The sequence below is a fragment of the Acipenser ruthenus genome, chromosome 2, assembly GCF_902713425.1.
Source record: "Acipenser ruthenus chromosome 2, fAciRut3.2 maternal haplotype, whole genome shotgun sequence".
Lineage (NCBI taxonomy): Eukaryota > Metazoa > Chordata > Actinopteri > Acipenseriformes > Acipenseridae > Acipenser > Acipenser ruthenus.
The window spans coordinates 60,997,222-61,011,302 of record NC_081190.1 but is presented as its reverse complement, the minus strand read 5'-3'; the positions used below and the strand labels follow the sequence as shown (position 1 = coordinate 61,011,302).

Below are 14,081 nucleotides of genomic sequence, written 5' to 3'. Positions count from 1 at the left end.
GTGACCATTACCGAATGGGTACCAAAGCCGTCGCAAGGGCAATATTGCAGAACGACTGGAATGCTACAAGGCTAAGCAGAGAGCCTGCCTTGTGTGTCACCATGTGGAACTGCAGTAACGAGTAGCTAGATTTAAAAAATGGAAGAAGAAACTCACCTCTATGCCTGTGTTGTAAGGGTCGACTGGGAAGCCACCCTTAACACTCTAGTTCCAAAGCCAGGGTTTTGAGGATCCACAACATTCAATCTGTAGAACCTAGTAAAGGTATGAGGAGTAGCCCACACTGCTGCGTTGCATATGTCCTTGACAGATGCACCCTGGAACAAAGCCCATGAAGTTGCCATGCCCCTGGTGGAATGGGCAGTGAGCTTTTCTGGAGGGGGTAAGCTGGCTCGCTCATAGGCAGTCCTGACTGTGTCTGCTATCCACTTGGACAACCACTGCTTAGACAGGGCTTGACCATGGGACAGCCCCATAACAGACAAATTGTTTGGACTGCCTCCAGCTTTTTGGCCTGTCAGCGTAGTATGCCAGGGCCCACACTGGGCAGAGCATATGGAGCCATCGCTCCCTGCCAGACTGGAAAGGAGGTGGATGGAAAGCCTCCCATTCCACAGACTGGTTGACATGAAATGCCAAGATCATCTTTGGCAAAAAGGCAGGGTTGGTACGGAGCGTAACCTTTGTCCTGGTAAAAATTAAGCAGGCTTTTGCAATGGAGAATGCCTGCATCTCACTCGCCTGCTTTGCAGAGGTGATAGCAAGCAAGAAAGCTGCTTTGAGCGATAAATATTTCAGCTCAGCTGAATGCATGGCCTTAAATGGAGGCTTTATGAGTGCATTAAGCACCATGTTTAACCTCCAGTGAGGAATAATGTTCCTTCATAGGCGGCCGAAGCTGCTGAGCCCTTTTCAAAAATTGTCCTGCCAGGAAGTGAGCTGAAATGCCTACCAGATAGATCTTTAAACGTGGAGGGGGATTTCCCCTTCTCAAAAAGGTCCTGCAAAAACTGCAGTATATCTACCATGGGACAGGTAGTGGGGTCAAACCCACAAGGCAGGCACCACGTCTGAAAGACGCTCCACTTGTACCCGTACTGGGAACGCGTGGACGCTACTCTGGCATTTTGTAGGGTGTCAATAACCCTATTGGAGAGACCCAGACGGCTCAAATGCAGTCGTTCAGGGGCCAGAGATGCAGGCTCGATGGGTCAGGATGCCATAAAGTCCCCCGTGCATGACTGAGCAGGTTGTGGCGCTTGGGTAGTCTCCACGGCTGGCCGTCAGGAGCTGCATCAGGCTTGACTGGGCCAATAAAGGGCTACTTGGAGCACCTGGCCCTGTCCTGCCTGATTTTCTCCACACACAGCGGGAGCAGGGCGAGTGGTGGGAAGGCATATACCGTCAGCAGGTCCCCGTCGCCTATTATGGAGAACCAGACGGGACAGTGGGTTGATTCCTGGGAGGCAAAAAGATCTGCTCTGCCGAACCTCTCCCAAATGAGGCTCACCACCTCGGGGTAAAGCCTCCACTCTAAAACGCTGGAAACTCTCCTTGAGAGGAGGTCCACCGCCAGTTTGTCACCCTGCAGTGAGAGGAGGTTCTCGTGTGCCCAGAGTAAAAGCTTGTGGGCCACGCGATGGAGACTGGGTGACCTGAGGCCGCCCTGGTGGTTGATGTAAGCCACCACTGTTGTACTGTCTGTACGGACAAGCACATGTTTCTCTCGAACCTCCTGCAAAAATTCTGCAAGGCCAGGTAAACTGCCTGCAGCTCCAAGACAATGATGTGGAGACCCTGTCAAGGGGGGTTCCACACACTTTCCACACAGTGTCCCAGCCGAGTGGTGACAAGCTCCCTTCCCTACTCCGAGGCGTAGATGGGCAAGCTGTTATAACTGAGAGAGTGCCATTAGACAGTGATGAGACACTGGCAATAGGCGGTCGTGGTTCAATGCAGGCTGAAAAACCCTGTTGTTGAACCAGGCCTGCAGAGGGCACATGTGCAGGAGACCCAATGGAAGGGTCTTGGAAGCTGCTGCCATCAAGCCCAGAAGTCTCTTTTGAGCTGAAAGAGCTCTAAACAGACGGCTGCTCTCTGCACTCTGTCGTCCAGTGACAAGTTCCGTGTGGGCCTCTGCCTGTGCTGGAGGCTGGGGACAAATGAGTCAGTCTTCCAGATAATTGAAAACTCTGATGCCTTTGACTCTCAATGGAGCCAGGATAGCTTCCATGCACTTCGAGAAGGCACAGGGAGCTAGAGAGAGGCCAAATGGCAAGACACGGAACTCTTACGCTGTTCCTTGAAAAGCGAACCACAGGTACTTCCTGTGCGCTGATTTTATGGGGATGAACGGTGAATGGTGAACGTCGCCTTGCCTGATTGACTGCAACAGCTGTTGCGTCATCAACATTTTGAACCTCCTTCGGCTCAGATACAGGTTGACCTGTCTGAGGCCACCATTCCACTTGGGCACTAGGAAGTACCTGGAGTAGAACCCTTCCTCCAGCTGGAGGGGGTCTATCACATGAATAGCCGTTTTTTGCAGCTGAGCTGCTACCTCCTGAGATACCACTGTGGCGTCCTGTGGGTTACTGTGGCGTCCTGACGTTACAGCCTTGAAACTTACTGGACACTGTCAAATGACACTGACAAAATACATAAATCAAACCTAATGGATACTGTGCCTTTAATAACACTGGCCGGGTTTCCACGCAGGTTAGAAAGTCCATACTCTTTCTCCACCACCATGATTTATGTGACGTAACACACACATACTACACGCTACAAGAAGTGCGCGTCTGAAGGATATAGTGTGACACTTTACAGAAACACTTTGACCATCGCTAGTTATGATGTCTCCATGTTTAGAACTACATGCTAACATTTTCTATTTGTTTTTATTGAACGAGGCTGACTACATTGAAATCATCACTCTGCACACATTTGTGTATTTGTGTTTTTTAAATGTATTTTATTATTTGTGCAATTAGTAAACACTTTGACTGCAAATTTCAACCTGGTGCGCGAGCAGCCAGTTTCATCAAAAACGATCCGCCGAGAACTCCACAGAGCGGGATACCATAGTGGCCCAACGCCCTACTTAGTGACGTTACATTGGTGTTTCCATTTTTTTGTCCACTACCTGTATGTGTATATATATATATATATATATATATATATATAAATAGTATTAGCTTTTTTGTATAAAAAGCACCACCACTTCATCATTCCTAAAGAGATGGATTGCTCAATAAAATCATTGCATATATTACACAAAAAACATTGTATGACTTAACATATATATATACAAATGAACAATGCAGTCACCTTACCGGTAACCATTTCCCAATGTCTCCTGTGTGCAGCCAACCATCTTCATCAAGAGCTTCGGTCGTTTTTTCAGGGTCCCTCAGGTAGCCTTTAAATACATTTGCCCCTTTCACACAAACCTATAAAACAACATTCCAACGCTGCATTAAGTGAAAACCCAAAATGATGATATATAAAAGGACATATTGCATTATCTTAAATGTTTGGTTTTCAGCCACATCGAATGTTGTACCAATCAACTTTTGGGACAATGGACAATAGAAACGTCCCATAAATACATGTTGTACTTTCAGTAAATAAATTATATTTGTTATACCACTACACTGCGAGACAGACTGCATGTAAAAAACAACATAAGCAAGTATTTGTAGCGGGATTAATAATCAATTCAGGTATACCAAGATATTTAGTAAGCAAGGGTAAAAACAGGGAACACAATACCACACTCCAAGCCGGGGTACTGCATCTGTTCCAATAGTGTAGCATAGTGGTTATAAATCACCTGTGACTAGTGCCTGTAGGGGGCACAGAGGTTAGTAAATGAGTAGACTTCAAAAATTTACTTTGTAATGAAGTTTAGCTGATGGTAGTTCATCCCTTGCCTCTTTTTTCTGCCTATTGACAACCATAACAACATAACAGCTTTAAGAGAAAACTGGACAGCTTTTCAGTCACATACGCTACCACGTCATAGCGAATATAAGCACACCTATGCAAGAAAAAAAAGCTTTATTGCAAATTCTATTGTGTTTGCAGATAGACCTGTATGTACATTATTTGCATAAGCACATTGAACGAATCTGCATACAGGCCCACTAGATTATGGTCACCGTACTCGTTTTAACGTTAAGGAAAATCTGTTGTTTCTACTCACCTCTCCCTCCCCTTTAGAAGCAAAGTAATTCATTTCCGTCACATCAACCAGCTTGACAGTACAACATGGCAATGGTGGTCCAACATGACCTGGAAAATCAGGTGTAGCAGTTTAACTGAGAGTGCAGTGCTGTAAAAGCAGAGTTGCCCTCCTGCCCCATGTTTTTTTTTTCTGTGCAGTGCAGACCAACAGGCGCTTGTATGGATCAGAGTGACGATAAACAGGCAAGGTCTTAATTAGCACAGAATAATACATTATCATTACCATCAGCGCATCAGATAAGAAGCGTACTGGGTGTTTTATGCTTTGAAAAAATATGAATTACGTATGATGTCTAAATTAAATGCGTATGCATAGCAATTCTGCAGTACGTCTTGAGTTTGCATGTTATCAAGCTTGATGTACTTTGTTGGGTCTCGGCATCTCAATGGTCGTGACCAATACGTTTGGGTTTTCATTTACTTGCAATGCTTGTTTGTGATGGGTGAATAAGCAACAGGATTGTTCAGCGCTGTCTTAGTCCCTCTCAACCTAACCAACCAATTTACATATCTGTCAAAGCCATTTTTGGAAGGATTTTTGGAAAAAATACAATATTCCGTGTTATTCGGCATGCTTTATATTGCTATTGCAAGGCAAGTCCAATAAGAAATGCAATATTACCGTTTCTTTATTTGCATTAGTGCAGTATCAGTACAGGTTTTTTTTTTATTTTTATATTAGAGATATATAGTATGTGCATGCAGGTCTTTTCTTTAGTATATTCCATCTGCAGCGTTGGAATAATAAAAAAAAAAGTTCTGTTTGTATTTATTTGCTTCACAGCTATATTGTTTGTATTCAATAAAGCAAATAAGAATAATTGTTGTTTTTGTTTTTTATTGCCAGACCAAGTTTTACAAGTACCATTACAGTTAAAATGCAAGGCTGTAGTTAATGCATACCCCATAAGTTATCATTAACTACTTCAGGACATTTACTTTAATTTTGGTACAGTTTATTTTCAGTATTACTTGTTTATTTTTATTTTATATTGAAATAACAATACGTTAACATATAAGATTGATTCAGACACCAAAAGTAAAGAAGAGTTTGATGCATGATCAGGGATTTTGAAAACATTAACTTTGAAATATGTTTTTATTTTATGAAAGACGATGATGAAGATGTGGATCTGAGACCATCCTTTGATTTTGCACCACAGTATACACCCCGCCATCCATCTCTGCGTGCTTTCAAGGTGTTCACATTCCTCTGTGCACTCTCACCAACAAACAAGTGAGGATGCGTCATATAGTAATAATGTGCATGTTATTGTTTACAAAATTGTTTTTATTCATCGCAAATCTTGCATATGTATGTTTTACTGTTTATAAACTATTTGTATTCATTATACGGTTTAAAAATATATAGTTTATTGTTAATTTACAATTTTTTTTTTTTTTTAAATGTTTTATTTTTTTGTGTGTATGATGTTTGTGTTAGTCTATTCAAAAATAAACATTTTGTATTATTCATAAATAAAAAGTTATTATTGTCACAGAGTGACCCTAAAACCCGTCTTCCCTTGTACAAGATGCAAGTACCTTTTTTGAGTGAAAGGTGTATGCGGCAGAGATGTATGGCTCTTTGATAGAAACCGTTTAAATTTATTTGAAGTTTGGCCACTGATGATGGGAATGGGAATGTAGAGATGGGAGCCCAGCTAACAAGGTTTAAGTTTTTGCAGGTATCAAGTAAAGGCCCTGGTCGCCCACACCTGTGATGTAAAACGCTGGATGCACAGGCCTGTGGTGGTGTTTGCAGAGCCGCTTCAAATTCAAATCTTGCTGTGAACCAGCTGACTTATTAGATATGGATTGGATGCTACAGAATGACATACATTGCTAATATTAATGTTGTAGGATCCTGTGTTTTGTATCCTTTTGAATAAGTCTGTGTAAGGTCTGAAAAAGAGAGCTCCTGGTATAAAAAGGTCAGGCCGACCTGCTGAAAGTTCCAAACCTCCCTTATCAGGCAAAAGCATCTTTTTTAATTAGACTATTACCATTTTCACACAGAAATGCAGCTACTGTGCCGTCTCAAACATTTTAACGAGTGTGTAAAATACCCTTTCACACAGCATGAAATTACGCAATCTATGCTGGTGTAATACCGTCATAACCCTTTCACACAGCCAAAGAGATCGTGCGAGTACAACTTTCAAACCTGTCAATCAACAGATTGTTCTCATGGCAACAACAGACCGTTCTCGTGCAATGTGAAACGCTGATAAGACCTAACACAAGCACGCAGTGCTTAATTTGTAAAGAAAGAGGTGCCGGGGCGCAAGCAATGACAAGAATACCGACCCTAAGAAGATATTCAAAATCATAACATGTTGATTTGAAAGAGGATTGTACGTACTTGTGTGCAACTGTGTTGAGATTTTAAAAAGATCTATATATATATGTATGTAGATATATGTATGTATATATATATATATATATATATATATATATATATGTGTGTGTGTATATATATATATATATATATATATATATATATATATATATATATATATATATATATATATATATGTGTGTGTATATATATATATATATATATATATATATATATATATATATATATATTATTAGGGATGGGACGACTACAGTAGTTTCATATATATATATATATATATATATATATATATATATATATATATATACACTTTTATTTTCTATCTAATTGTATATTATAGTAATATCGGGGGTAAAAATAGCAATTTAAATTATTTCAAAATCTGATGCCTGACATGCACATAATTTTTACATCTAGAGTTGAAGGGGTTGAAGTATGTACAGGATTTATTGAAAGTACTCATGACTAAGGAAATGTTACATTTTACTCGCTCACTCGGGTAGGAGTGCCAGTGTGAAAAAGGGGCTTAAGTCAGTCAAACAGCTGTATTTTCATGTTTGAGCATACAGTAACACTACCCTTCCAAAAGGTTTTATGAAAATCAAAACAGAACTCTGATAAAGACTGATGCTTTTGAAAATAAAGACACTGCAACATCGGTGTTTTATGCATTGAAAAAATACGAATTACGTATGATGTCTAAATTAAATGCGTATGCATAGCAATTCTGCAGTACGTCTTGAGTTTGCATGTTATCAAGCTTGATGTACTTCGTTGGGTCTCGGCATCTCAATGGTCGTGACCAATACGTTTGGGTTTTCATTTACTTGCAATGCTTGTTTGTGATGGGTGAATAAGCAACAGGATTGTTCAGCGCTGTCTTAGTCCCTCTCAACCTAACCAACCAATTTACCTATCTGTCAAAGCCATTTTTGGGAGGCAAATCTAGATAAGAAATACAATATTCTGTGTTATTCGGCATGCTTTATATTGCTATTGCAAGGCGTCCAATAAGAAATGCAATATTACCGTTTCTTTATTTGCATTAGTGCAGTATCAGTACAGGTTTTTTTTTAATTTTTATATTAGAAATATATACTATGTGCATGCAGGCCTTTTCTTAGTATATTCCATCTGCAGCGTTGGAATAATAAAAAAAAAAGTTCTGTTTGTATTTTTGCTTCACAGCTATATTGTTTGTATTCAATAAAGCAAATAAGAATAATTGTTGTTTTTGTTTTTTATTGCCAGACCAAGTTTTACAAGGACCATTACAGTTAAAATGCAAGGCTGTAGTTAATGCATACCCCATAAGTTATCATTAACTACTTCAGGACATTTACTTTAATTTTGGTACAGTTTATTTTCAGTATTACTTGTTTACTTTTATTTTATATTGAAATAACAAAATACGTTAACATATAAGATTGATTCAGACACCAAAAGTAAAGAAGAGATGCATGATCAGGGATTTTGAAAACATTAACTTTGAAATATGTTTTTATTTTATGAAAGACGATGATGAAGATGTGGAGACCATCCTTTGATTTTGCACCACAGTATACACCCCGCCATCCACCTCTGCGTGCTTTCAAGGTGTTCACATTCCTCTGTGCACTCTCACCAACAAACAAGTGAGGATGCGTCATATAGTAATAATGTGCATGTTATTGTTTACAGAATTGTTTTTATTCATCGCAAATCTTGCATTTGTATGTTTTACTGTTTAAAAACTATTTGTATTCATTATACCGTTTACAAATAAATAGTTTATTGTTAATTTACAATTTTTTTTTTTTTTTTTTTAAAGAATGTTTTATTTTTTTGTGTGTATGATGTTTGTGTTAGTCTATATTCATAAATAAAAAGTTATTATTGTCACAGAGTGACCCTAAAACCCGTCTTCCCTTGTACAAGATGCGAGTACCTTTTTTGAGTGAAAGGTGTATGCGGCAGAGATGTATGGCTCTTTGATAGAAACCGTTTAAATTTATTTGAAGTTTGCCCACTGATGATGGGAATGAAAATGCAGAGATGGGAGCCCAGCTAACAAGGTTTAAGTTTTTGCAGGTATCAAGTAAAGACCCTGGTCGCCCACACCTGTGATGTAAAACGCTGGATGCACAGGCCTGCTGTGGTGTTCGCAGAGCCGCTTCAAATTCAAATCTTGCTGTGAACCAGCTGACTTATTAGATATGGATTGGATGCTACAGAATGACATACATTGCTAATATTAATGTTGTAGGATCCTGTATTTTGTATCCTTTTGAATAAGTCTGTGTAAGGTCTGAAAAAGAGAGCTCCTGGTATAAAAAGGTCAGGCCGACCTGCTGAAAGTTCCAAACCTCCCTTATCAGGCAAAAGCATCTTTTTTAATTAGACTATTACCATTTTCACACAGAAATGCAGCTACTGTGCCGTCTCAAACATTTTAACGAGTGTGTAAAATACCCTTTCACACAGCATGAAATTACGCAATCTATGCTGGTGTAATACCGTCATAACCCTTTCACACAGCCAAAGAGATCGTGCGAGTACAACTTTCAAACCTGTCAATCAACAGATTGTTCTCATGGCAACAACAGACCGTTCTCGTGCAATGTGAAACGCTGATAAGACCTAACACATGCACGCAGTGCTTAATTTGTAAAGAAAGAGGTGCCGGGGCGCAAGCAATGACAAGAATACCGACCCTAAGAAGATATTCAAAATCATAACATGTTGATTTGAAAGAGGATTGTACGTACTTGTGTGCAACTGTGTTGAGATTTTAAAAAGATCTATATATATATATATATATATATTATTAGGGATGGGACGACTACAGTAGTTTCATATATATATATATATATATATACACTTATTTTCTATCTAATTGTATATTATAGTAATATCGGGGGTAAAAATAGCAATTTAAATTATTTCAAAATATGATGCCTGACATGCACATAATTTTTTACATCTAGAGTTGAAGGGGTTGAAGTATGTACAGGATTTATTGAAAGTACTCATGACTAAGGAAATGTTACATTTTACTCGCTCACTCGGGTAGGAGTGCCAGTGTGAAAAAGGGGTTTAAGTCAAACAGCTGTATTTTCATGTTTGAGCATACAGTAACACTACCCTTCCAAAAGGTTTTATGAAAATCAAAACAGAACTCTGATAAAGACTGATGCTTTTGAAAATAAAGACACTGCAACATCGGTAACACATCTTCGAATCTTGAAATGTACAAAGAAAGGAAACAAAAATCAAGGCAAGACATATACTTGCTAAATACTGTATTTCTGGGTCTACTTTATCAGTGAAAAGAGTATGTTGGTGTATTTTACCTGCTGTCCAGTCTCCAGGCAATGTCATCGAACACCCAGCTGTGCATTCAGTCTGCCCGTAGCCTTCATAAAACTAAACAGAAACAAAGGAAGCAGAAATGAATGAATGAGTGAATGAATGCTAAACTTGGTCAGGTTTTTTTTTTTTTAACAAACACAACATTGTATTGAACAGTAAATTACAGTAATTATTGAACAGTAAATTACAGTAATACAGTAAATCAAATAGCAGGCAGTACTGACTTGTGTGCAGATTCTATGGATGGGAACCAAATTACTTAAGAGCCAACAGTTAAATACTACTGAAATGTAACACACCACATGACATGACCTCCCACTGCAAAAAGCAGTCTGTGTGCATCAGCGGTGGTTCCAATTATAAACTCCAATGGCCAAATGCCAAATAAAGCTCACCTGGCAGCCCAGGGCAGCCCTGAGGAAACTCAGAACTGTTGGAGAGACGGGAGCCGCTCCGGTTATCATGAGCTGTACTTTACCACCCAGGCTAGCCTACAGAAGAGACCAGACATTTCAAAACAATTAGTCAGACATCTTTGGTCTTATTCAAAAATCCTAATAATAAAAATTCTTCTTCAATCTGTTTAAAAAAATATAAATGAAATAAAATAAAATGGTTAAATAAGGATTGTGCTTCTGGTGTATTTTACACCAGAAGAAAACAAAACAAAAATCTTTTAGCACGGCTCTAGCGAGTATGGAGAACACATTTGATCTGTAAAACAGCCAATGAGGATTTTATTCAGAAAATAGTAGATTTACAATCCCACCTGTACTTTGCGGAAGATGAGCTTGTCCCACACGCTGTCATTCCTCACAATTCCACTTTTCAGCTCTGCTTCCTTCCTCTTAGTCGCAAAGTCCAGCAGCCACCTTTTCAAAGGGGTGTTGGCTTGTCCAAATATCTTAAAACCGTTAGCATTTCCACAATTAAAAAAGGAAATGGTACATCTTGTTACAAACGATAAATCAGTTTATTTTTATTATTTAAAACTAACAAAGAATTAAATTTGGTTAAAACTGCTGTATTCTGTCGGTGAGCTGAAATTACTTTCATTGTGGCATGCCATTGTGTGTCCAGGTCAACTAAAAAAATAAAATAATAATTCTTCTAAGACTGCTGGCAATCCACAGATTTGGAGAAGACTTCAGATTTACGATGGCTTTAGGATAAATAGGTCACATTCCAATATTATGGCTTTCTCATTCCTCATTTCAGTCGGCCTCCTGACCCAAACAGTCTTCATCAGTCATCTCAACTCACTCAGTTTTTTTTAGGCTGACTGCACAAAACTAGTTCTAGAATTCTGTGTACCTGTGCTGCCCTTTACAAATACAAGCAAGTTACTGCCATAGTTGTAATATCAGAGCTACCACTGTCATGTAAATGTACAGAGCTGGCTTGGGGTACACCAACTGAGTGCTGAATTTTGGTTCTGGAACAGAACACAATGTATTAAAATGTTTAAAAAAGAATTGGCCATCGAACACTGCTGAAGTCCATGCCACATCTAAACCCAAGCAAAACAAATATAACACTTTAGCATTTCAGTAGTTTACTAGAAGCACAGTACTTTTGACTTGACGGTTACATTGATGCTTCTTTTGTCAGCACACGGACATATTTGGTTTATATAAAAGTATAGGAAACCTTTTTCACCACTTTTAAAACATGCAATGCGTGAAAATATGTTGTGTTCTACTTGTTAATTCTGTAGATTATGTTTTTAAATAAATGTGTATTTGACCTGGTCAAGTTTATATCTATGGGCCACACAACGGTAGGGTTAAAAACTCACCCTGTCAAACATTCTGTTGAGCAGACGGGGCACTACAGGAAATATGGTGGGCTGTAACGTCTTTAGGTCATCCATGAGAAGTCTGATGTCACCTTGAAAAAATCCTATCCGGGCTCCATGGCACAAAAGTAGAACCTGTTGGGAAGAAGCACCGGACTGTAAACTTCTGCTGTTTTAATTGACATTTTCAGAGCCAATTCCTTACAATAATGTGACAGTGAAGTGGTTGATGTCTACGGTACACCACCAGTATTAAGAGAATCATAGAAGACAGCAATCGTAGAGACACCATGTCAAAACAGGTGGTCTGTATCATTGATAGGGAGCAAGATTAAAACAATAAGACAGTGAAAGGGCTACTTTTTCTGTATAGCAATGATAATTTTTTTAAAAAAATAATCACAGAATACATAACCTTTCTTTGTTTTGATAAGAACCACATTTTTATGTGCGTATCCTTGGTTTATATAAAACGCATGTACTTTATATGGAGGACATGACCTTATCTTCAAGCCCTTCTGACCAAATGTAAGCCTAAAGGCCTATTCACACTGGACACGATGAGATTTGTCCTGCAATATGATACTTTCGCTGTAACACTAAATTTCACACAAGTGTCAACAGGCCAAAATCTCAAAAACAGACATCAATCTTATTTATTTTTTTTTGCATCGTTTCAGTCTCGCCCATCGCATTGCAGGCAGTGTGAATAGTTCATCAAAACTATTTTTTTTTTTTTGTCGTGGCGTGTCCAGTGTGAATAGGCCTTTATCCTACATACAGCCTGGTCAATAATTACAATTAGACACGCATGTTTAACATTGCTTGACAGTGTCAAGCTCAGAAGTTGTAATGTGAAGATGATTTCTGTATTTACATACCTGTACTAACCGCTCAAACATATGTGCAAGAGGTAAATAGGACACATGAGTGTCACTGGAGCTTATACAGTAGGACGTCTGGAAAAACAAACACACAGGCCGGACAGGTGATTAGCGCCTACCTCAACTACACGTTCAAACATGTGGGCCAGAGGCAAGAATGAGATCATTACATCTTCAGGAGTAAGGACGTGCAGATTCTGATAGCAAAAGAACACCAGAGGGAAAAAAAAAAGAGGGAGAGAGAGCGACAGAAAGAAAAATTAACTAAAAAAGACCCCACACCCCACAGTAAGCACAAGTAAGTGGAGAAAGAGCTTGGAAGCACTGGAATGCAGAAAGCATTTAGGTGGAGGACAGCATAAGGTTGCATTTTTCAGTTCTGGTTTCAAAGTTGCTACCGCCATAAAAAGGGTAGCCAAGTTGACTTGTGTGCTTTGCAATTGGGCAAAGTGTTAGTAAACCTGTCCCTGGCTCATTTCAACTTCTACTGCTTCCTATTATGCGAAAGTGAAGGAGGCTTCTGCGAGTTGCTCCTTATACAGACAGAAGAAATACATTGTAAACTATTTTCAGCATAAACTAATACATGTATTTGTGTATATCACTACATTTTGAAATATTAATTACTGTACTGCAAAACCAACCATGCTTCTGTAATACAAATTAAGCTTGATTTAATAGTAAAAAACAAACTTATGCAAACGTATGTACCACCTACTCCTGTAAGTAAGAGTTTACCTTTGTTATTTTGATAAAAGCAGCTGCATTGGATACAATGTTTGCGTGAGTAAGCATCGCTCCTTTGGGGTTTCCTAAAAAGAAATGCACACACGGCTCAGTGAGATTAATACAAGGCAAATAAAAATGGAAATATCCATAACTTAAAAAAAACAAACACACACACACACACACCACTCAGTGTTAATTCAAAAGTATAATGATAAACTATAAGTCAATCAGTGCATTTACATGAGCATAAGAATTCCATTATTTTTCGGAAAACTAATTTTCGGAAAACTAATTCCGATATCAAAAGTCATGTAAACACAGTTTTCGGAAAATGTATCAGAATATTCCAAAAGTCAGTTTTCGGAAAACAGCACCTAGAAATTTCCGATTAAATTCCGAAAACGAACAAAATGTATATCATGTAAACACACTTTGATAGCGTACTGCACATGTGCAAACTTTGACCTTCATTCCTGCATGTTGTTTTAGAAAACAGAGAAAATAATAATACTCTGTAGTCAGTCTGCATGCATCCATTTGTCTAGTTAGGGATAAAGTAATACATTTGTTAAAGTCTGTATGTATTTGTTAATAGCCCATACTGAAGCAGCAAATGTTTTCCAGTTTTAAAATAACGTGATATTTTAAAATAATGTCTGCAAAATAATATAAAACAGGATGAGCTGTTGGAAAGGCTGATTGCACATTT

General features: G+C 38.7%; 1 protein-coding gene across 6 annotated transcripts in view; it reads right to left on the bottom strand.

Annotated features, from left to right (window-relative positions):
* Positions 1–14,081, bottom strand: part of LOC131696722 (long-chain-fatty-acid--CoA ligase 1-like) — a 44,750-nt gene that overhangs the window by 3,870 nt on the left and 26,799 nt on the right. For 5 of the 6 annotated variants that reach the window (XM_058998331.1, XM_058998350.1, XM_058998344.1 and 2 more), the window contains 8 exons: positions 13,382–13,455; positions 12,641–12,718; positions 11,760–11,894; positions 10,731–10,865; positions 10,357–10,452; positions 9,943–10,015; positions 4,208–4,296; positions 3,336–3,452 (listed from right to left, as the gene is read on the bottom strand). In XM_058998331.1, the coding sequence (XP_058854314.1) occupies positions 3,336–3,452; positions 4,208–4,296; positions 9,943–10,015; positions 10,357–10,452; positions 10,731–10,865; positions 11,760–11,894; positions 12,641–12,718; positions 13,382–13,455 (797 nt within the window). Of the gene's footprint in view, positions 1–3,335; positions 3,453–4,207; positions 4,297–9,942; positions 10,016–10,356; positions 10,453–10,730; positions 10,866–11,759; positions 11,895–12,640; positions 12,719–12,762; positions 12,841–13,381; positions 13,456–14,081 lie in introns of all 6 variants that reach the window. The other variant, XM_058998323.1, reaches the window with a different exon arrangement.